The sequence below is a fragment of the Bombus vancouverensis genome, chromosome 7 (genome assembly GCF_051014615.1).
Source record: "Bombus vancouverensis nearcticus chromosome 7, iyBomVanc1_principal, whole genome shotgun sequence".
In the NCBI taxonomy this organism is placed as follows: domain Eukaryota; kingdom Metazoa; phylum Arthropoda; class Insecta; order Hymenoptera; family Apidae; genus Bombus; species Bombus vancouverensis.
This window is the reverse complement of record NC_134917.1, coordinates 15,068,458-15,093,629: the sequence shown is the minus strand read 5'-3', so window position 1 is coordinate 15,093,629 and position 25,172 is coordinate 15,068,458. Positions and strand designations below refer to the sequence as shown.

The following is a 25,172-nucleotide window of genomic DNA, read 5'->3' as shown; positions in this document are numbered from 1 at the left end:
CACATAGATATCCAACAAATTCCGCAAACTCCACCATTGAAGATTTTAACAAAGCTGCGACAAACAATGACGGGGATTCGTGCAACATCCTGGACTAATAAATTTTGATACATTCAAAATACGAATGCGTAGACTGATCGAATTTGATTGATTCCGAATTTTGATGTAAATTTCCACGGCCAAAGTACTACGTATCTATACACACATATCTATCCACAAATTTCATTTTACTTTGATGGAAGCACGATATTATTCATATTATAGAAAACAGATTTACCAATGCTTTGATACCTACACGATTTAAATTTTAACCGTGAATATTTTTCATCAGGCGTATGCTTTACTTTCAAGTATCTATCGACTAGCTTCAATTTTTATCTGCGGACGAAAATATATTTTCTATTACGAATTTTGAAACTAGCAAAATAGTGTCGCACACTATTAAAATCCATCGGTATTGTTCCCGGCATTCCCTTTGACACCGTGTTCAATGTTTTATTTGAAATATTTTTTCATATAGCAAGTAATTTTCGAGTAAATCGAAGTCACGAAGTTAGATATTTCACCGTGATTAAAATTGGCTATTTCAAGTGCTAAATATATAAGGATTTCCTGTTTCTTCGTTAATATTTTAACACATTTGAATATCATTTTTCAAGAGAACGATTCAACTGCGACTCGTAGTTCCTTTGACAAGTTTGGTCCGCGTAATAAGTAGAATATGATACAAAAAAAAAAAAATAACAGATCTCCACCAATCGAAAGATGTAAAATCGCGCTATGACATATCATTTTTATAGACTCTCTATGTAAGCGTTATTAAAAATCGATACGAAATAATTTTTATAGATTTCAATAACTCCCTACAGATGACAGATCTTTTTATTAAAATCGAAAATCATGTTTCGACAAGAATGTACACTCGCGATTTCACAGTGTTCGTTGTACCTGGTCGCGACTCTTTTAAATTAGAGTTTGCGAATTATACGCTGGCCACGGTGACTGCAATGCGACTGCGATATTTTAAAATTACACTTGCGATTTAATTTAAATTCATTCGGACGTTCGATGGATTAGATCCGTTCGCTTTTTTCATTATTAGACATAATTTTCATTTTTACACGTTTCGAATAAAGAAACACGGGAATGTCGAAGCACATCGTCTCTTAATAAAGGACATTAAAACGAAGTTTATGCTAAAATAGCCATTCTTTCATACAACTTCGAAAATTAATATTCTTCTATTCTGTTTTATAATCTTCATTTTATTAATGGAATAAAATTATATGAAAAGGAGAAAATACGTACCGACATTCTATTCATCGAAAACGTTTCATTCGTTCGTTAAAGCTTTAGCATAATATATGTTTAAAATTAATTGGATTGAAATTATTCCACATACAATACAGAAAATTGAAAGCGCGTATTAATTGGAAAATGTATCATTTCAGATTTTCTTCGTCGTCATTTTCGTCATAGCGATGGATCTAGTTTAAGTTTGAATTTAAATTAATTCTAGTCGTAAGTTCGTGTCTAGGTTAGGGTTTCAGATCTGTCAACGAGTCGCGAGTGATTTACCTGTTCCGCGGAAACAATTATCGCCATCCTTGTGAGGATCATAATTGTCGCTTCAGAATACGCAATCACCCGTAGGGCAGCCATTACATACCCATTGTAAGTAGGGAAGGTGATAGGAGCTCCGTGGTCTATCTTTCCTTACGTGGTTGATAACTTCCTCCCGAAGCTATCAATTATTTAAATAGAATCGAGTCAAAACTCGTTCGTCTCGTAGGCAACAATGTAGTGGAACGAGATACGCGTGCAATGGAGCGTAGGGAGGATGAAATTGGAAGTATAGGGCGGGTCACATTCGTAACTACCTTCGCCTACTGTGACACAGGCAAATTGGTGTTGCTTTTTATGGTGTCTAAGTTTCAAAAAGTGGTAGCTAGCTAAAAACGCTAGGATTCTGAATTTTAAACACTTTACGATCTCGTTAGTTAACCCATCTCTCATTCGATATCGTGATAATCGCGTCATATCGTTGTGTTCTATCGATAATCGTCACTTGAAATTTTCTATTTGTTAAACGTTTCTGAAGATTAAAGACAAACGAGGCTTCGTATTTCGATTCAGAATCGCGCAGCTTCCCGAGATAGGTCCCGTAATACAAAACACCGGACAAATAAAATTATTTCGGACAGCTTTAGTTCTGGTTTTTTAATATCGACTATGTTTATACCGAAGGTTATAATGGTTCTTTTGATCTAAACAACTTTGTCCTTTTTATACAAACGGATCAAAATTGACTAGATATTACCCTTGGTACCTACATATGACGTATTCTCGTCATAGATCTGCAGACCTTTTCTCGGAAAGCTCGTCGATTCTATACCGGAGCTCTGACTGCATGTTTAATAAGCGGCCAAGGAACTTCGCAAACATGTTACCAGTCAATACAATTATATTCTTCCGGGAAGGATAGGGATACAGCTCTGGGGAGCCTGGTGGTGAACAGCACTGATCTAGAAGTAACTCACCGAAAGAGAGGAAGTCTCGTAAACATATGTCCCTCATGGGGTATTTAATTCAGGAACACAGACAGAGCTCGAATTGCCGAGTTGGCCCACCTTGCCGTCGACAAAGGAGGACGTGGGAAAATATAGAGGAGTAGGTGAAGGAAGGCTGCCTCCTAAAGGAGCGGCCACGATCTTCCGTAGCACCGTTGCTTTTTCCTCGGACGCAGTAAATACTGAAAGTGGAGGCTACCTCAGGGACTTTGCTGCTACTCCGCCGAGTTTACAGACCCTTCCACCTACTCCTTGCCTTTTTTCTCCCCTTTTCCCCGGTTCAACCGATAAGGAGTCAAGAAAAGATTTTACACTTGGGCGGAAGGTAAAAAGGGACGGCAGTTGGTACGACGGTCTTGTTGAACCAAAGGAATCCTTTTGTTAGCACGGCTTCCATCACCTTCCGTTGCAACTTCGATCCGATAAAGCTATCGTTGAAATATATAAACCGCCGCTACGATCCTTCCGTTTATAAGTCACCGAACTTGCTAATTTCGAGCATCGTGTTTCTTAAAATAGCCTCCTAATAAGATTTTTCAAGGCGTGATACGTTGTTCAGAACAATTGCAAAATGGTCGCTATGAATCGTTCGACTCGTGTTTAAGTAGCAGATGATCCGAGTAAAAGGAAACAGAGAAGTTCCGCAAACTGATAGGCTGACATTTTTGTTGCATGTTGATACTAGGATAAAAAAAAAGAAAGCTCAGTCGTGAAGAGTAGACTTGGAACGGTATATACATTTAGTTCTCTCTCTTAATACGTACGTTTAATAAATTTCAACCTCATTCTGTAATTACAGCGTTCATTTATCCCCGTCTAGAGATTTATGAAGAGAAAAAAAAAGATACATGGCGAGTAATATTATATCAAGAATGCTTTCCTCCGCTCGAATGTATATCACTTTCGTATAATATACAAAAATTAACATAAATTCGATGCTTTCTAATCCGATAACCCTATTACAACTTTAATCCAGCGATTCTCATTAAACGCTAATCAACTGCCTGTTATCCTTTTACACACAGTGGCCGGGTCACTGTGGCCGCGTAGAACGCCAGATCGGCTCATCTGGAATTCAGATTTGTGTATCCTTACGTGTTGTTATCGCACGATCGAGCACGTGGACGTGCGCGCGCGGAAACGTAACCTCGAACGTCGGAACCTGGAGCTAGTATAAAGGCTTGGGTGCGTATGCTACGCTCGTTTGAGCGAAGGGAACACAGTCCGCCAAAGAGGGGAATGATGAGGGCGGAAACGCGGGAACAGGGGAAACAGTGCCCTTAATACCGAGCAGGAGTTCAAAGGTGGACCCCGCAACAACGCATCTAATTACTTGCTTCCTCCGTGGTCCGTGGCACAGCGAATTTACATCTTGTTTGTTCAAGCACCTGTAGCAACCTATACCACCATCAGCCCATCCGCCCCATTCAGCCCATCCAATCCCCGTTGGGCCTCCCCCCAATGTAGATTGGATACTGCCTATAAACAAGCAATTGCCTTTGACTCTGAATGCTCTAGCTGCAGAAAGTCTAACCACCACAGAGTAGCAATATCTTGTGCAGGTTCGTGTCGTGCCCGCCGGGTACCCTGCATACACTTTTCAGACTATCCAAATTCGTGGCCCGATCTACACGGAAACCTCGCTTAACCGTGCCTTTGCCACGCTATCGGAAAACGACATCTTGCGTCTCTAAGTTCGTGTAATTGCTTCCGTCGTGAACTGTTTAAGATGCACGGACGAAAAATTGATCCATACCAGTAATTGACAATCGCGGCGTGGAACGTGAAAGCCGCGGTGTATCGGCGCAGAAAATCGAGGAAACGATGGTTTTTATTAATATCCAGGATGCTGATAAAATGTAGGAAGTCAGTGATCGCTGAAACCGTCCATAGAGCACAGCGCGTAGAAACGAATATTTCCAAAGTATCGTATATCATAAAAAAGAGAGTTAATGATTTGAGCGAGTGTACGATGATCGATAAAGAATCATACGTTATACTACGTAATTAAAGAAATATGTGATGAGATGCATATATCGAAATTGAGAGAGGTATCTTAGATTCCATGTGATTCGAGTACGTTTCGAAGAAAGATAACTAGACGCGGTACGAATATGACTTTTTGATAATGTAGGCCGCGAATGAACAAAATCCTCGACGACAGCGGCTTATTTTCCTCGTCCGACCAACTCTTTAGTTTTGCCTCTCAAGAAACGGTGAAAGCTCTTAACAGATGCAACATCAACGAAGCTCTATGCTCGAGCGAAGCCCCGTATTTTCTTTATTTCGCTATATTTCTTTCTCCTTCGTTCTCTTTCTCTTTCTTTCCTTTAACGACACGACACCAAGAAAGAAATTATATATATATATATATTGTTAGGTGAATGTAACGTACGTATGTGTACCTACCTTCCTCCCTGCCATCCATCACACTACGTGCATTTCCATAAGTAATTTCCTGCTGATCTATTTCAGCTTACTGCTCATCTTTATTCACTTACCAGCTGTCAATTATTCCATCGTACATTTTATAATTATTTTTCTAAACGAATTTTTCAAGATTAAACACGCTATGACGACAAGGTACACAATACCTTTTAGAAGAGACGGCCATATTTTAGAAACGAATGCGTTATACGCAACATTTACAGTCAAAGATTTTCTACCTGTGTTAGATGTCCTGTATTATAGCACATCGAAGAATCATACTTGTAAACCATTATCCACTGTCCCATTTGCATCAGGCTTGTATCTAGCCTTAAAATCTAGCAAAAATGTTCAATTTTTAATTTACAAATCCTTTACAACCAAGGTCGTACTCTCGTTCCGACAGCAGGATCAATTACGAAGTTCAATGGAAGGAGGCGTCTCTCGGATTAATATTCCTAAAGAGCAACTCTTTGCAGATCAGAAGGGCAGACTGACAGCGCTCGGAGACAGAGTGTAATCAGCGTGAAATGTTTCTTTCACGACGATCTTGCTCATACATTTGATGCAGTCCATGTACTTTTGTCCGCTGAGCAAACAGTGGCGTAGAAAATGGCAAAATTACGAAACGTTGTCGTCGTTATACCGGCTAACAATCATCGGGCGAACATCGCGATACTATTTCGTGACGCGCTCTCTTATTTTTCTCTCATTTAAGATTCAATAACCCAGTACACGCAAACGTGCCATGTGAAATATCTCGATACTAATCTCATTCGCCGAATAAATCTGCGTTTTCGAACCGAGCCGAGTAAGCGGATCTAATATCCAGCCGGGGAAATAACCGGCATTAACTTTCGAGTTTTCTATGAATTCCGAGCTACTGGTCGACGTCGTAACAATTTGTAAGCCGAATAAATTCATGTAGTAGCGGCATGATTGGCGAGTTTCTACGATGGCGATCGATAGGAACGCGCGTACGCGATTTATAAGCTGTTCGTCGAATAGAAACGCACTCCGTGTACGGCTTCGATAATGTTGCGAACGTTTGTCTAAGCTGCGACACTCTCTATATTACCAGTCCATTTGATTTTCGTCGTAACGTCGCCGATTCTACGATCACGAAACACGTCGAATCAAGAGAATATAAATAATAAATCCACGATGAATAATTACCATCGGAGGACAAAGATCTACAAAACGTTGGTATTTCATGGTGTTACGACTCTCGCGTTTTCCAGCACGTTACGCCCATGGTTGACTACTCTTTGTCACATTTTTATACGTCGAAATGTAGATACATACGTGTACAGGTATTAAACACCGTGGAAATACGCGGTCATTTTCATTAGACCGAATGAGAGAGCCTGCTAACTATTTACAAGAAAAAGTTTATCCTTTCATCTGCTCTTTAGTTTTGATCCTCTTTCTCAGCTTTGAAACAAGTATGAAAAGAAAAGAAACGTTCGATAAGCATTTTCTCTATGACGATGTATGTTCTCCGTGTGACGTATGTTAATTTTTAACATATCCCGAATTACGCCTGAAAGTAGAGAAATATGCAAATTCGAATCCGGGCTGGCTATTACGGTCGAAAATTAGATCGCGTTACACCGCATGTGCGAACGATGAGTCCATGACGGAGCGTTACAGTGAAATCATTAACCTGAATTGACTGCGTGAACGTGCAGTCAATTCAACCATAATCTAGCGTCCCGTAAACACAGGACTTTCAATCATATTAATGCAGACGCGATGCACCTAAATCATTACAATAAATAGAATAATAAATGCTAGTGGTTGGTTGAATTTCGGGCGAAATGTCGCTTCCGCGCGACAACTAGATATTCGTAGAACGTAAAAGTGCCACTTTAGGAAACTTTATTCTTCGTATTTATCTATTTCTGTTTCTGTCTTCATTTTCAACAGTTTTCTCGACAATCCTATAACCGTACACGTAGATTACTCGGCTAATTCGTCCTCGCGATATTCCATCGTCCTTCCTTAATTAACATCAATAACTAATTCGTTGTCTATTTCCGTGGTTGACCCACTTACTCAACTTTTGTCCAATCGAATCGAGTCGAATCGCAGCGACGATTTCAACAAACTGAGACACGCGGACAGATACGGCGCGACGAAATAAACGAAACGAGATAAAGAGAAATGGAGAGAGAAATACGTGGGAGGATGGAACGCAGAATGCACAGTCACGCCGTTGAAAGTTATGCAATATGCATTACCTAAACCATCCTGAGAGACGCGTTAACGAATTGTCACGTCATTTCGTATAATGTTCCGACGCGTAATCATGGGTATTACTTCCAAGCGATTCGACAAGAATAAGATCGTTCGATGACATTGAAAAATTAAATAACCGCGATCGACTCGTCGAGCAGTCTCGTCGCGATAAAACGTAGCGTGTATCGAACGATAAACTTGGTTTAACCGATCGATGATACGCGCTGGTTCTCGGTAGGATTCAAGTAGATCGTCCCTATTATGCACAGGCACCACAATTGCACGTTTACAACGCGTTTGGAGATTAATCCTTATCATTCGTACATTATCGGGGATTAATCGAACGATTAGACAACGAACGATCTAAAATAGATAATGAATAAACGATTGTTTACGAATAATCGCGTTTGAGATTTAAATAGATCGTGCTCGTCACAAACACAAACAGCAGACATATATTTATAATGCGAATATTTATTTATAATTCGAAGATGCATAATTGCTATTGTTCGGCATAGATTCGCAACGATTCAACAATTAGATAACGAAGAACCGGAAATAGGTGACAAACAAATGATTTTACTGGGAAGACTGCATTCAACGCCGAATATACGTCGTTTTAAATATCCCCGCCGCAACGCGGTAATTTTAAGATCGATCGTCGGTTAATCTGGTTTCCGCGCGAAACGATATTTCATTTTCCGAGCGAGTGGTTTCCGCGATCCTCCGCGCTTCCATCCGTCGCCGTTGAATTCTAATGCGGAAACTGACACGCGAATATACGTCTGAAGAAGTTCCACCGACCCTGGAAGAACTCGCGAGTTTCGTTGAGAAACGGAATTAAGACGTTATAGAAATGGATTAAGGAGTTTAATTAAGTTGATTCAACGAGCGCGCCACAAAATTTCGCGTTCCTAACTTCCCCCCATTCGAAACGAGGTCCACGGATTGCTGCTTATCGTCCATTTGTAGCGTATCTAGAATTGTACAGCTCCGTGTTCGATACGGCAACTAAGGTGTCGCTAAAGAAACAGAGAACAAATATTCTTTTTACGATATTTAGCATAGTCGTTCCTTCTATCGCGAGACGTAAATCCATGAAACGTTCAAGTACGATCGAACGAAATTATTAGTTCGATCCTGACGAGAAGGCAATTCGGACGATCTCTCGTATCGAAACCTGGGTTCACGTTCCAACCTTTCCTTTGTATCTCGCGTGACGAAGGAATATCTTGGACGTTTGGTTGGAGCTAATCTAAAAACGATGGCGATGCTTCTGGTGTAACGATCACGAATTTTCTTTGGTTTTCCCGGTTTACCGACCGTTATCCTCTCCCTGAACGATTTCATCTTATATCCACAGGGATTAGAGAACCTCTGTCTCTGACCGTTTCATTACTCATCCTACACGTTCACCGGCAACTACGTGTTCGTTCTGTTTGTCCCTTGTTCCTCTCTTTCTTCCCCCGCTCGTATCAGTGTCGGTCGTTCTCCCTTTCTTTCGTCCTCCTTCTTTCTTCCTCGTTTCTTCTCGCTCCTTCTTTTTCTCTCTTTCCTCTCTCACCTTTTTCCTTTTTTTTTCTCTATATTCTACGCTCCCTTTTTCTCTCCGGCTTTTCCGAGTCTCTCTTTTTCCTCTGGTCGCAACAGCAGTTCGCAATATTGTAATGCGAAGCACAATGCGTGCACCCGAAGAGATACGACGCGATAAACAGCGGGACGCATCGAGCCTAGAGAAAGATTAAAAAAGGGAGTAATATGTCTTGCGGGATATTTCGCGAATAACGAGGCGAGAGTAGACAGCCACGGTGCACACGAGACATTCTTAAGTGAAATTAATTGATCGATTCGTGGTGCCGACGTTCTTTCCGCCCTTTAATATTTTATCACGCAGCCCTCGATTAAACCAAACCATTTTGTCAACGATAAAATTTCGACGACTCTGTACGTAAAAACCGAAGCAGCAGGAAATTCTTGAAAATATGTCCTCTCGAAGATTTCGAACAAACATCTCGGGTGTCGATAACCTCGGGTGTCGATATAAATCAAAATTTTCAGGCAAGGGACAAGAAAAGGAGATAATGCAAACGTGCAAATCCTTTAAATCTGATTTAATAAACCATTCGACAGCAGAAAAGAGGGAGAAGAACGAAAGAAACGAAGGAAAGGGAGACAGAAGCATCGGAATAATATTATTCCTTTCCGATGGTTCCCGATGTTTTCCAACGACGCTTAAGAATAATAACATTATAGCGACTGGCAACGATGAAAATAACGATCGAGGTATCCTAGTGAGCGTGCACCTTGAATTACAGAGTGCGGTTTCCTCTGTTGTTTCTCCGTGGCCGTTATCGTTTGCTCGAACAGTCTTTATTTCCGTGACGTAGAATCGTTGCGAGCACATTGCACGAGTTTAGACGTAGCCTACACGAAGCAACAAGATCAGCGAGTGAAACGAAAAAGGAAATGGAGGGAAAGGAGCCGCGCGTTCCATCCATTTCTTATTTCTACCTACGCCAAAGAGAGCTCATCCTGTAAATGGATCAAGTGCGCGGAACGTTTCCTCGATGGAAGTTCGATACCGCTCGGAAAGTTCGGCTTGCACTTTCTATGCTGCGCTCGAAGCGCATCCCTTTGAGATTTGTTTCGTTTTCTGATTAGACGGCTGCACAAGCAAAGGCTAAAGTAGCCACTTTAAGGGAACGAAATCGAATCTATCGGTACGCGAACGAGGGGAAGGAAACGGCACGGATAACGAAGTTCGAGCACGACGTCTATGCGATTCCGGTACTTAATAAACCATCCTCAAGCACGGAAAGTTGTTGCATCTCCCGAGGAATCTTCGCTGTCTCTTTTTTCCCCGTGCCTTCCTTTGTGGTAGTTTTAAAAACAACTTCGAAGTGCAAATTCGTAACATCATCGAGAAAATTAACCTCTGCGGTATCACGGTAGATGTCTCAAAGAAATCTCACGTTCTCAAGAATACTCAAAACTTGGCGAAAAATAAATATCCGCGAGGAAGGAGAGGGGAGCCGCGAGCGAAGAAAAAGAGGACACAAAGTTCAAAAAACGGCAGAGCGTGATGGAGAATACGGGCGGGTGGTTTCCTCGCAATGGGCCTGGCAAAATTTGCTAAGCGGCCGAGAGAACATTGCGATGATTATACGGTTCCGTACGATGATGTAAACGAAAAGGAGAACGAGAGAAAGAAAGAGAGAGAAAGAGAGAGAGAGAGAGAGAGTGGGAGCAGAAGAAAGAAAAGAAAAGAGGAAAGGAGATGGGAAAAAAATATTCCATAAAGCGTAATGAAGGGCTCGCAAATATTTATCTTTGGGTAGGTTGGGTGTTGCGGGAGAAGCGCAAAGAGCCATGCGAAAACGATCCAAGCCGGATGGCCCTTGTCGCGGCACAGAAACGTGGAAAGTTCTCCTGACACGATTATGGCGCTCGGTGACCAGAAATAATTTCATTAGTCGCCCCGTAAACTCATCTAGCAGTTCGTAAAGAAACCATACGCGTGGGAAATATGTACTTAGGCATATATAATCGTATACCTGTGGACGCCTGAAGCCCCTACCACGCTCCCACGGGAACTCTAATCACGGGTACTTAAGTTCCTGTTGCATAGACGTACACCGAACGATGCCTGCATCAGCAACCACAGTTTCGTGCATGTACACGGTACCACGGCCTGTGTGCTGGAGGGTGAATGGAATGATTCGCGCCACCGAGCACACTTGTTAATGAGCGAAACGACGGTTTACACGGCTCGACGAGGCCCTCCCGAAGTTAATGGACGTATATCGACGAGGCTCCAGCCGATGTCGAGGATCCTTCTTCGACGTGGGTCGCTCCAAAGATTTAGAAAACCTTGAGAAACTTTGACGCAGCTTATTTCGTATCGCCTTAAGCACTCGTCAGATTTATATAAGCCTTTGATACGTGAAGTAGCAAACAAAATCGATGACTCCTTGGACTACGACAAAATACGATATCCGCGCGACACTGATGTTTCGCAATCGGTTTACGGGAGTAACAAGTACGAGAGAACGTCGCAAGAAAGGCGTAACAAAATTTCTGACAAGCCAACGCACCGGTAACGTTTCTTCGAGGTTCGTTGAGGTCGCTGATGTTAACCGCGGATATCCTAAATTTCGGTTACATAAGCGTTCTCGCAAAAACACTCTCTCCCTCTGTCCTTCTCTTCTGGCTCTGCTGGATACCGTCTGGAAGAGACGACCAGGAAGGGAAGACAAGAGAGAGAAAGCAAGTAGGATTATGGAGAGATCCGCAAGTGGGTGCCCGTACAATCGCACGGTAGAAACTGAGTACAAGGGACAAAGACACGGTAGACACCTTGTGGATAGAAGGTGAGGGTGATAGAGGATACAGGAGAACGTAGAACGTAACGAAAAGAGACGAGAGAGAAACTGAGGAGAGATCTCGCAAAACATACACAGCTGAAGCTGACACATCCTCTGCCAGTCTACTGGCTTTTCTAGAGTAGAGAAGGACGAGCAAATCTAGACGCTTACTTAGTGACACACGCAGCATTTTGCTGTCGGAGCTGAATTCTCTCCCTTTCTCTCTCTCTCTCTCTCTCTCTCGCTCTCTCTCTCTTCATCTCAAATCCCGTTCCTTTCTGACCCCCTTTTCCCTTCGTGTTAAGCCTCTATTTCTCCCCTACCATCGTTCTCGACGGCATTGTATTAAACCGTGGCTCGTGTTGCGGCTTGACAAGAGGGGGCACACCAGTTATCTTACCCTCGTTCCATCGTGTTCCCTCCCTAAACGTTTCTCTCTATTCCTCTTTCATCCCCGCCCCCCTCATATATTCTATTCCAGGATACGTTGGATTATTCACAGAGTAATTTAAACTACGTATGACAGACATTCCAAGTGTTTCAAACTGATCGATCGTTCGTGTCCAACTTCTCGAACGTCGCGTTGTCATTTATCGCCAGGCCGTCGAATGTATTAATATCGGCTATCGTCGACGATATCGCCAGTTATCTAACCGCTTCTAGCTTTTCGAAAAATGTATCGTTCTCGTGATCATTCTCGCGAGAGTGACTGCGCAAGAGTAATGCGCGAGAGTTGGATCGAATAAATCGCCGTGCCACGTGTCCTTAAAGTATCTTGATAGGCGGCGACAATTTGTCGAAATACGGATTTTGACGCGTACAGTTTGTTGGAACCCTTTATTACACTCGGTGTCCCTGTTCGCCGTCGATCTGTTCGTTCGTGACCTGTCGCCGAGTTTGAAGACGAGCTCCCTTAACCGTCAGCAACCGCTTTCAACCCTTATCAGACGCATCTGATTCTGACACGCGATTCGAATTTTCCGCTTTCCCGCGGCGTCTGGCCGGGGCTCTTTAAAGTCGTAACGTTGCTTATTACGTGTTCCGGAATGTCTAACTTGTCAACATTCAGGAGCACCTAAACCCGTACCTCTTCCAGAAGAACGAACCGGAAGTAACGATCGTTTGGAGAAGTATTTTGCGGTAAACGAGAACTCTGCGAGGCAAGATCTTGCAAATGTCGTGAAAATTAACGGTAAGGACGATTATTCCTGAGGAATGGCCGCTGGTAAATGGGGGGACCGATTAAAGGGACGAGTCCTCGTGACTTTTTTCAGGCAACACAAACGATGCACCTTTACGGTGCAACGGTGCGCACAATATCTCGAATTAACGAGGCTCTTCTCGTATTCCAGGTATTATTACGACTCTAAGTAATGAGACGCGTTTAAGCTCGCCGTTACGCCAGCCATGCAAAAATCTTTTGTTTTCGTCCTGAAACGTTTATCTGCCCGACGCGTAATGACGTAACGTTGTAAGTTTTTAATTAACGATTAAACGATATGCATCACGGGCCAATGAGTCAGTTCTTTCGTTCTTTATTCCCTTTCTCTCGTTTCTTCTCTCTCTTTCTCTTTCTCTCTCTCTCTATCTATTTATCTGTCTATATATATCTATCTATTTTTCTCTATATGTCCATTTCCTCTTTTTTTTTTTTTTTTTGGGAAATTACGAGAACGAAGCTACACGGTGTAACTGGTCTATGGGACGTGAAATCTATGTCACATGATCGTCGTTACGTATGTATATGGTCACGATATTGTTACGCAGGCAAAATCGACTAACACGAAAAAGTAGCATAGTTTTCGCGAAAACAGATGACATTTTTCTCGGTTGGAACTTTTCTTTAGAAATGGTTGACCAATTTTTCTTCGGCCCCAGCGACCGCATCATTCCGTACGCTGAACCGAGCCATTCTCTTGACGGCGAGGCAGAAGCGTACATCGAAGCTAATGGCGCGACTCTCGGTGATTCGTCTCCACCCGACCCTTTTCCCTTCTATGTTTTTTTCCCTTTTCTTATTATTGCTTTCTCGACCGACTCATAATTTACACGTAAATTTCGAAACCATCCGGCGAGAACCATCTCGTTCTTTCCTTCCTTTTTTTCCGGGGACAATCACCTTTTTTGTTTATCGTTTATTTTTCGAGGAATTCTATTCGCGCGAAGAATCGAAGAACTATTTAAATTCTCCATCTATCATGCAGGTTGGCTAAAAGTTTCCAACCGGAATGCATATTTATTACGTTGCGGAGATGAACGATGCTTAAAAATTTGATGCACAGACAAATATAGACTTATCTTATCAAATTATTTACGAAAGAATACTACTACTTAATATTTATAACAGTCACTGTAATATAGATATGGAGATGTATCGTATATATTATACGATGACCTTGAAGCAATTGCCTCTTACCACTCGCTAAAGAGATAAGGTAATAGATTCCATGAAACGCTCCATAGCCTCTGAATGACGCTTTTATGTTTCACGCGATGCGATGTATAAAAATATCTATCACTAGTCGAAGCCGGCTTTGCATTATTTCTCCGGCAAGCCGTGCGAGAAACACGCGACCGATGTACAAGCGGTTCACTTATTTATCGTGGCCCCAAGCAAACTGATCGTGAAACATGTTGTGAATTTTTCACGGGGAAGATCGTTCTCTAGCCTCTTCTCCCGCCCTCCAGTCTGCTAGATCCCTTTAGAAATTTCTACAAAAGGCGTAACACCAGCAACCTCGATTCTCGTTTAAAAAATTGAAAGACTATTTCTCGTGGCTCGAGTGTATTCTCGAAATACGTTGGTACAACGGTGTTGTACAAGATGTTGTCTATGTTGTTGGCGCTTTTACTCTTTCGTCAATTCTCGCCCGCCATTGGATTCAACATCCTCGGAATTTGTCCCAGCGCGAGCTACAGTCACCAGCAACCCTTTCAAGCATTGATGAAAGCTTTGGCGGCTCGTGGACACAACGTTACCGTGATATCAACCATTCCGTCAAAGGTAAGTGAGATTTTTCTCCTCTTTCTTTCTCTTCATTTTTCTCTGCGTTTCCACCTCGTTGACTCTCAATCATCTTTCAATGATATTTCGATCATTCGCCGATGACTCTTTCGCGTATTTGCTCGCCATCTAATCGATTTCCGTTCCCCCTTTTCCATTCTCTTCCCTCTTTCCCACTTTCTTTCTTCCGAATCGGAGAACGGAGAAATTTTATCGAGTTAGAAACAGTTTTAACCATTACCGGCAAAGTATGGCAATTTATACGCAATACAATCACGTTAGAACTTCCGTCATTTATCAGCGTTGGGAAAGTTAGTAAAAAGGCGCGAAAACACTTCTAACAAGGTTATAACGATGGTTTAATAATTCAATAATATCGCGTAGACCGTAGGGAAAAGTTCGAAAAGATATCTCGGATAGGTGTTTGACTCTGTGCTCCACTTCGGCCACGCGTACCTCTCGTGCCTTCTTCCCACGTTCGCCCGGCAGTTCATTTTTACTTCTCTTTCTCTTCTTGTCTCGCTCTACTTCCACTTTTCTCTGGCCCCGATCCGTTTTCGTGTCCCTCTCCTTTACCCTCTCCATAAACTCCGGTTCAAAGTTACGCAAACTTCGTTCGGCTTCAATTTACCCTTACTAACGTTTCTTCTTGTTAAACGCATCTCTTTGTGACCCGATGCTCGCCGTTCTCCGCCTTTTTTTCTATCCACCTTTTCCTTTTTTTACCTCCAGAGAAATCAAGAATTCGATGATACCCTGTAAATCAACGACAAATATGCCTGTCATAATTCTCATAAATTCTCGTCACAGACACGCGATATTGTCCGTTGTTCCGCCAATTGAACGTGACGAACAAATTAACGCAAGCGGGTCTTACCGATCATCATTATCGAAGGACATTTACAAAATGATCACGCTACAATTTCGAGTAATTTCTGAAATCTCGTAGCGAAGATAACTTAATATTTGGTAATTCGTCTATTACGCTCTTAAAATAAATAAACCTCGCTTATCATAACGAATGAAGTTCGTCATCGACGAATTCCACGCAATAATAGAAGCAATCCATCGATTATAAAAATCCGCACAGACAAAATAGATAAAAGAGAGCATTCTGAGAACACTGTCCGAATTATAGAAATCAGAGATTAAACTAAACCATCGCGGTATATGAGAGGCTACAAATACATTCAAAATTCGCGATAGGCAGAATTGATACGCGTCAATGTGATCTTTCAGCAGGCGATCAAGAACTACGAAGACGTCGATCTGTCGTTTTCCTATCGGAAGAGTGACTGCACCGGGCTAAGGTACGCACGCATCTTTGCGTTACACGAAGAATTTCACGCGCTTAAATCCGTTAAAATATTGATTTTTCTCGCAGGCACATGGGAGCGTTCACCCTTCTGCGGAAGAACATGCGAGAGGCGAACGAGCTTTGCGAGGAGCAACTGTTCAGCCCAGCCATCGAGCACCTAATTTCGTAATACAGAATATTCTCATTCTATTTAAGACAGTGCACTAGCGCACGACCGGTGGAATAAAAACAAGTTCATTTCGTAAACTCGTTAAAGCTGGAATAGGAGAAGAAAAAGTGCAGCGGCGCAATTTTCTTCCGTGAGCCGTAGAAAATTACCGGCATCACACCGGCCGTTGCTTGCTATTGCCATTTATGCCGAGGGCAGGGGGAGGGAGGGGGAGAAACGACAACCGGCCAAAGAAATTACAGTAATTCCATCGCGTTGCAACTTCATCGGTCGAAGCTAATCTCGAAATCGCGGCGCGGTATTCTTCTTTTTTTTCAGGAGGAATAAGAGCTTCGACGCGGTTGTTATAGAACAGTTGTGGTACCAATGCTACTACGCCCTCGTCAAGCATTACAATTCACCGGTTCTAATCGGATTCCTTAGCGTTGGAAACCTACCATACGTTATGGACTCCGTTGGTAAGCGTACTATACGTATATTTATATGCGATAAACGTTATCGAAAATATGAGGCGGAAAAAGGCTACGGTAGTAGAGTCCGACGGTCCGGCCGCGCTCATCTCGCGACGTCTTTTTCTACTGTTTTCGTGCCTCGCTTGGTCAGAATGCCGTGAACCCGAAATTGACGTAAATTGTCGATAAAGTAGAAAGTGCGAGCAATCGGGGCAGAGAGACAGCTTTCGTAGAAAAGAATAGATCGCTTAGTAGTGCTTTAACCTGTACCGATTTCGTATCAGATGAGAATTAAGGAGACAGAGACACGCTAGCTGGTCGTTTCTTTCCGCGGTAAAAGAGAATCGAATGTTTCTTTTTCTCGATCGTCACTTATATGTATATATAATGATTCTTTTTTATATATGATCTTCATATATATATATGTTGGTTTTCACTTTTAGGAAATCCCGACGACCCGCTGTTGAACCCCGACATGGCATATCCATTCACGAATAAAATGAGCCTGAACGAGCGTATCTGGAACATCGTCTATACAACGTGGACCAGAATGTACTATAAATACTGGCATTTACCAAGGGCTCAGGAGATCGTTAACAAGTGGATGCCTGACGTTTCGATCGAGGACATCGACAGAAACTTCAGTCTAGTGATATTGGGAAACAATCACGTATTCGGATATCCGAAACCGCTGCTGCCAAATGTAATCGAGGTTCACAGTCTCCAGATCACGGAGAAAAGGGAAACCTTGCCCAAGGTATCGACGGAATTCCTAAGCTACCCCATTAAATCGTAAAACCATACAATTGCTCACTGCTAGGTAAATCCTAGATATTACTTGACAAATTCCTAACGTGACGTCGTTTTCTCTACGAAGCTCATCCATAAGCTGATCTAACGACAAAGTAATCGTCGTCGATTCGTCGATTGCTTCGTCACTCGTCGATCATACGATAATTCGTCGACGATTCCCCGACAAATTCAGAGTCGAGCTTTCACGCCACTTTCTTCGTCCAGCCAACCCTGTAAACTGATCCAACGTCCAAGTTCCAAGGAGTCACGGTCGATTCTTCCATCATTCGGTGATGTCGACGCACGATGCATCGACGAGTCGCGGTATTGCGAAACTTAAATTCAGTCAACGATTACGGATATTATCCCTTGCGGGACGCGGCGGCCGTTATTTCGCGTACTTTTGCCGCAGCAAAGGGTAGAATTCTATACCGCGAGCAGGGAGAATGATTTCTCCGGGGGAAAATACGTAGCAGTCTCTCAGGTAACCGGTATAGGAGAAAGTTTACCCACGGCTCGGCATTGCGACGCGAAAGTAAAGGTCATTGCTATTTACCGTCTCCCGCTCTACCCTTTACCTTTCACACCGAGCCGCGAAAGAAAATATTTCTCGAAAGATATTTTCCAGCCTCCTGGTTCGTTTCCCTCGACAAGAAAAATCCGGATACCAGTGTCGTTTCTCGCCGATTCTTTCTGCCTTCTCCAAACAACCACCGGCACACACCTAAACTCCCGTGTGTACCGTGACACGTCGATGAGAATTATCCAACAAACCGACGTTCATTCGGACGTTAGAGCACGTTTTTCGAGACACACCATCCCCCGAAACGCAGTTGCATCCGTATCACGTGGAATTAATGCGAAACATTGAGATGCATAACGTGATCGCCATCCACGTGCATGTTCGCTTCGCTAGAGAGTCCTACTGTCCGCTGCAATTAATATAACAATACCTTCTACTCCACGTGAGGTGCGTGTATCATTCTCTTGTCCCGAAATTTTTTCAATATGAAACCTCCCTTTGTTTTTCAAGAGATACGATTTCTCTGTTGCAGCTATCTCCTCCGATTGTTGCAAAATTGCCTGTATCGTCGTGTCAGTACGTAGAAATTAATTCGTACTCGTTAAAAATTAGGGCATATACTTTTCAAACACACAAGGAGAAACAGTTACGACTGTCGATATCACGCGACTCTAAAAATAGACTAGAGATTTCCAGATCTCTATAAACATCTATAGTTATAACATATACTTTTCTCTCCTGATTCCATAACCAAGATGACACGAACATTACTTTTTACAGTTACCTTGAAACGTAAAATTATTCGTATCATCCTCTTGAGATAAATAAACTTGTGGCAATAAGTCGTTCGTTTCTTCACGATTGAACACGTTAATCGTGTACTTATTTAATGAAATCCAGAAATTTGCAAACAACGAAGTTAACCAGTTTCGCATCTACGTCGCTTCTATATCTTGACATTTCTAACTACAATTCTTTCAGCAGAATCGAGGTTAACGTTCGATGTATTGTTAACGATAGGACATCGAAGAATTCCTAGACAAGGCGGAGCACGGGGCGATCTATTTCTCCCTAGGCTCGAATCTGCAAACTCATCAGTTGCCAGTCGGCCCTTTGACCGCATTGTGTAACGCGCTCAGCTCGCTCAGGCAAAGAGTTCTATGGAAACACTCCGGAGACATGGCCATTCATCCAGCCAACATCAAATTTGTGAAGTGGGCACCCCAGCAAGCGATTCTCGGTAAGGCTACCGAAAGCTAAGCTGACCCTTCGCTTCCTCGCGGCTCCTTTGAGCGAGACTTAGATTGACCGCTTCGGGATATGTCCGTTTTATAGCTTAGCTTCTAGACATCGCTTGCGTGCGCACACAAGAATCGTTATCCGAACGATGAAAACGCCTTAAGAACGTTAACGCGATGGAAAAGGAACGAAGTGATTAATAGCGTCGTAACGAACGGATAATTTATGCCCCGGTTAAATTATTCCCTGATAAACCGATGAATAGAGTAAATTGTGCTCGTTAAGTATCATACAATGCATTCATTGATTCCGTCGGACGCAAGACACGACATTTTTTAGAGATCATTAGAGATTCTTTTCTTTTTTATTCTCTTTTCTTTCCTCTGTTTCTTCTTTCTTTTTTTTTTTTTTTTTTATTTCATCTCTCCTTCGAAATAAGAAACTTTTTGCGTAATTGTCTACGGTGCTCGTAAGTACGTGTTTGTTCGTTAATTATCGTATTTCCGTTTGATTTACATACACAACTCGTCAAAACTCGTCACGACGGTCTGTTCGTTAAACAGGATTCAACGGCGAGCAAAGGCTCGCGCAGATACTTAATGAAGTTGCTGACGACTTTGCAGGTCCTTTCATTTGGAAGGGATGTTAATTTTCTCGGGTAACCAAGTGCTATATAACGACCTCGTCCACGCTCATTTTTAAATGATCACGCGTCAAATGCGACTCGCGCGCGATACAATTTCCTTTTATAGCTTTTCTCTATTTCGTACCGAAATTCAACTCGTTTCAAACGTTCGAGATTTTTCGAACAAAAGTCTTCAAAAAAATCGGATAGAAATACGTGAAAAGGGGCTAAATAATTCGAGAAAGAGAAAGAGAGCGAGAGAGAAGTAGATGCCGAGTATCGAACGGTTTTGTTATTACGAAAGTTAATTGCCGATGTATTTTGGAAAGCCAGCGGCACGATCGAGAAAAGATAAACGACGATACTCCATTGAATCCAGAGAAAGGACGATTTACAGGATTCATTGCGAAACGAAAAGATAACTCATGACACGGCAGCAAAATTCTCTCGGGAAATTTTGACAAACAACTCCGCATCGTTCGCGGTAACGTCCGGACTCGATGCAAATGCAAGCAAGCGCGAACTTTCGTATACATTGACAGACAGGTTACGTTCACCACCCCTTCCCTAAATCTCTCCCCGCTGTAGAACGCGTATTAAAGGTGGAAATGCGAAATGTAACTGGTGGGCGTCATGCAAATAATGAGAATTTCAATTCAATTGCCTATTACGGTTCACGTAGTTCCGAAATTCAACACGTCGGATGATTTCAATGAAACTTTCCTGTGGACGTAATACGTTTCAACCTTCCTGATCGTTCACTATGTTTCGCAAATTTGACGCTCTCGCCACCGTGGAAAAATGATCGTTTGGCCGTTAATTATGAAAATAAAAGAACAACGAGAGACCGATACACTTTTAACTTTGTCTTTTCATGTCGCTCGCGTGGTCTCTTCTTCGTTTCCTAAAGCTCGCAGTTATTAACAGAAATTACGAAAAGACGACGTTTTCAAATTTCTACGTACGAATGTCCAAATATTCGGATCCTTAAAGTTTCTAATTTTCGTTGAAATATTGTAAATTGTCCAAGTATGAACGTTTCAAATGCGTACATTTGTTAACTTTTACATAGATTTTTCACATTCAGATACATCAACAATTTTGTAATTTTTAAATTTTATTTCACCATCGAAACGTCGAATACCTGGCTCTGCCGTTTCTTTGCTTTACGCTGGTTTACCAGATAATTATTAAAGCACCATTCTCTATAACGTAAAATACCAGAGCAAGCTCATACAGCTTTAATAACTTGCTAAATATTTACCGAGTATGTGCAAAATGAAACGATAAAATATAGTTATCCCAATGAAGTTTTGAAGCACTCCTTTACTTTTTACATATCGATTTGTTTTTCATCTATCTTCGAGCATAGTCTTAAAGCTCGAGAGAGGATAATCTGCAAAGATGCCACTTTACTTCGGCCTAATCCGCGATACTAACATTGCTTCTATATACAGCACATCCGAAACTGATGGTCTACGTGATGCAAGGTGGATTGCAGTCGTTGCAAGAGGCGGTGTACTATTCCGTGCCGGTAGTTGCCATTCCCTTTTTCGGGGATCAACTTTTCAACGCGCGTAAAATTCTGGATGCTGGTATCGGGCTTACGTTGAACATTGATACCATCACCGAAGAGTCCGTCGTCCGGACTTTGACCGAAGTTATAGAGAATAAAACGTGAGTGACTGACAGAACGATTTTTTCAAATTCACGGCCGACATACTTTTTAACTTCTAAAACGGAATCTTCGATTGTCGTTAAAAATGTATAAAGCTAACATTACGCTTGCAGATACTACAACAATATCAAAGAGATGTCGGAGATTGCAAAAGATGAATTGATAAAGCCAATGGACCGAGCTATATGGAATGTGGAGCACGTGATCAAATTTTCCAAATCGAAACATTTGCGTTACTACGGCCATGATATATCGTTGATAGATTACTATGGAACGATAGCGATCCTTATCCTGCCCTTATTTTTGATAATATGCTACGCTTGTTTCGTGATTAGTAATTTGAAAGACAAGAGAAAACGTTCTTCATTCGATTATATGAAAGATCGAATTAAATTCTTTGCAAGATCAAAAGTGGAATAGTTAGGATATCTTTAACGAGGCAAGGTAATTTTCAGTTCACTATTATGTAATAAATTTGATTCAATAATGTTCGATCATGGCTAAATTTTCAAATAAACATTGTTAAAATACTTTGTAATAGTTACACTTTATTCACCGTTGTTAAAACATTTAAAAGATCTCGTTTTATGATTCGTAACTTTTAGAGTACCATCGATTATTAACTAGGAGAATAGAATTACCATTGTACGGAAACTTTAAACTGTAATATCGACCGTCGATTAGACATCAGTCCAAGACGACAGTTACGTTGATCGATTCTGTTCAGAAGATTGGTCATTAATTGTATTTTTGTAAATACGAAAGAAGATAAAAGATAAAACGTCATTAAAATTGAAAGAAAATCATTAAGAAATCATTTCAATAAAAAAACATTTACGTCTTTCCAAATAATCAATCACTTTTGTTTTTTAATTAACGATAATTTAAACAAAATACAAAAAATTAAATAAATTGAAGTACGGTATATAAATCTACTTACATTTTTGAGCTCCTGAAAAGGCTTTATCCTCTTGAAAGATGCACTGACTCTAATACCGAAAACGTACATTGGAAAACGTTCATTGGAATTATTTAAAAATATTTAAATAAACTAAATACTGCGTAGCAAACACTGTCTACCAACCGCATTGCACGCGGTCACAAATATTCCCAGAAAATAAAACTGTTTAGCTTGGGAGAAGGGGGCTAGAAATGAAACAGAATACCGTTTTTACATATTTTGCTTCTTTTTCTTATCGATCGTTTGTTTAGAAAATACCGCCATTTTTCTACACTTATGAAATGATTATTAAGAAACTGGAATATGCATAAAAGATATACATTAAAAGATATTTCACAATATTGAAAAATGCTTCTGAATGTTATGAATATAATACACTCATTTACAAAAATTATACTTTTTGCAAAAAATGAAAACTTCAGAGCTCAATGTAAATAATTGGAGACTAGTACTGAGCAAAATCGCGCGCGAAGTCTTAGTTTGAAGCGACTAGACGTCTAATTGCGCGCCACCTCTATGAAAAAAATATAAGTTGTAAAGTTGCAAGCATATGACATTAACTGTAGCAAATTCACGTAATATACCAAAAAATTTGAATCGACTGTTATATCTATTGAAATAGTGAAGCTATTGTTAAACTATCGAGAATTTTAAAAAAAGGTTACAAATATTCGAAATAGAACAGTGATCTATTTAATCGTTTCTATTCTCAGCGTGGTATTCGAAATAATTACGAAATTATGCATTATGAATTACGTACCAAATACACATATTGTGAAATAAATATGAATTGTATATCAAATATATTTTAAAATAAATATGAATTGTATATCAAATGTTACCAATATTTCAATAAAAAGACAGTATAATCATTCATATATATGTCTTCGTTAAAAATAAATTAAACATTACCCATGAAAATTCATTGGATTTGACCATTAATCATCGTGGCGTCTATATATTAATACGTACTCCTATTCCTACTTCTATGTCATCTCTGCGATTAACCAATAACCTGCACAAAAAGAAACCAAAAGTCAAGACAAATGTATAAAATGAAAGTAAATACATTACAATAAAACAACAATCAAACTCAAATTCTATCACAAAAAATTGCGATGGAAGCTACCAGTAACGCAAGCAATAAAATAAACAATTGAAGAAAAATTAAAACAAAAGATTTCAAAGAACTACTTAATTTCGTTATCTTAATATCCAATGAACCGTTAAATAAACGTATATTAATTAAACAATAACAAGATGCTGACAGTAATAAAAAAGTGACCCCACCAAAATGACGCCAATAAGTTAGAATACGTTACAGACCTGACGAAACGTTATACGCCTTATCGCCACGAAATTCGACAGCCAAATGATCCTTCCACCCCGCACCACAATGTCACGCGCAATTTCCAACGTGGTGGGGAGTCGTACGAGCAGGTACGAAATGTTAAACGACCACACAGAAAGAACATCGTATGTGTGTATGTATGTATCTTGTTGTTCTAAAACATTATCTGCGTGCTTATGCACATTGTTTTAATTCGGGTAATGGATGTTTTTGTTTCGTAATATACACACATTTTTTCTTCCTTTTCTTACCTTTTCTTTCGTACATCGAAATAAGATTATTAACGAGATATTCTTACTATACATAACTCTATTATTTTTCGATTTTGTACGCAATAACCAACTTTTACGATATTTTATTTTTATTCTAACCACTAACATTACGATCCTACTCCACATTCGAATCTTATTTTATTCTCCTCTATGAAGACAAGATTAGAAACAATAGAAAATACCGATAAAGAAAATTTGTCTTAAAACATTTAACACTTTATGACATTTATGCAAATAATAAGTTATAATCGCAATGTTACCGATATAGTATTATCGATCATAATGATAGTATTAACGATTAGTAATATAATATAACGTATAAATATAGGGTAAATCATTCACATAGTCACAGTAAATAAATATTACACAAATATAAATAACAATAATTAGTGAAAATTAACATACGAATAGCATATAAATAAGAAAATAATACATATTATTATGTGTAAATATACATATGTATAAAATATAGTTACAATTTTCCGACCTAAAATATTCTATTTTGAATTAAAAATTATTATCTTTATACTTTCTATGTATTAATCAGTTTTATTGAATAAAATTATATTATGACGCGTATATTGAATTTCTATATGCGCAAGTATCCACGTTTCAAATCCATAAACTTCGTACTTTCAAACTTATAGTAACATTGCGAACTACCCGTCTCGTCTGCACTAACTGAAATTCGCTGGATAAACCGCGGTGCAGGGGGTCGTTCTAGTCTGTCGGCGATCGAAAAAATTAAACGTGTATTAGATTACGCGCCAATTTAATTCCGCGACAAGTTTCTACTTATCTACTACGTGATATCTACTTTCACAGCCATTCTTTTACCGATTAAACCTACGCCGATATTGACTTTATTTAATTACTTTAATTAACATACGTTTTTATGCCATATTTATTACTTTATGTTACTCTATTATTCAAATGAAAGTAAGTCCTGATTTAGCTTTCTTCGTTTCAAATATGTAAAGGAACTTTACGTAATAAATAATACATTTCTATCCTACAACTCTTTGGCTAACATATTATGCTTGAAAATTAAAAAAATTTTCACCATTTTTCTTTAAATTGTAGCTAGTCTATTTGCATATTGAACGTATATGGGTTTCATTTAGAAATTATTATTGCATTATTAAAATCTTATTATTAAATTAATAGTTTCAAAAATGTCGGGAAA

The 25,172-nt window shown here is 40.4% G+C and overlaps 2 protein-coding genes across 3 annotated transcripts in view; one reads left to right on the top strand and one right to left on the bottom strand.

Annotated features, from left to right (window-relative positions):
* The window catches only part of LOC117157882 (lachesin), a 272,842-nt gene extending 249,027 nt beyond the window's left edge, over positions 1 to 23,815 (bottom strand). Inside the window, exons 1-3 of the mRNA XM_033336207.2 lie at positions 23,690 to 23,815; positions 23,276 to 23,378; positions 22,343 to 22,548 (exon numbers count right to left, since the gene is read on the bottom strand). The gene's annotated coding sequence lies outside the window, so the exon portion shown is untranslated. The remainder of the gene's footprint in view (positions 1 to 22,342; positions 22,549 to 23,275; positions 23,379 to 23,689) is intronic.
* Positions 14,067 to 22,348, top strand: LOC117157871 (UDP-glucosyltransferase 2). 2 transcript variants are annotated; one of them, XM_033336181.2, is made up of 8 exons: positions 14,067 to 14,606; positions 15,849 to 15,916; positions 15,991 to 16,089; positions 16,412 to 16,551; positions 16,989 to 17,302; positions 18,881 to 19,100; positions 21,182 to 21,401; positions 21,516 to 22,348. In XM_033336181.2, exons 1-8 carry the CDS (start codon positions 14,427 to 14,429, stop codon positions 21,820 to 21,822), a joined length of 1,548 nt encoding a protein of 515 aa, XP_033192072.1. In that variant the 5' UTR covers positions 14,067 to 14,426; the 3' UTR covers positions 21,823 to 22,348. The 2 variants fall into 2 exon arrangements, with proteins under 2 accessions (XP_033192072.1, XP_033192082.1); XM_033336191.2 differs by having other exon boundaries at positions 14,071 to 14,606; positions 15,846 to 15,916.
* Positions 23,816 to 25,172: the final 1,357 nt, after the last annotated feature.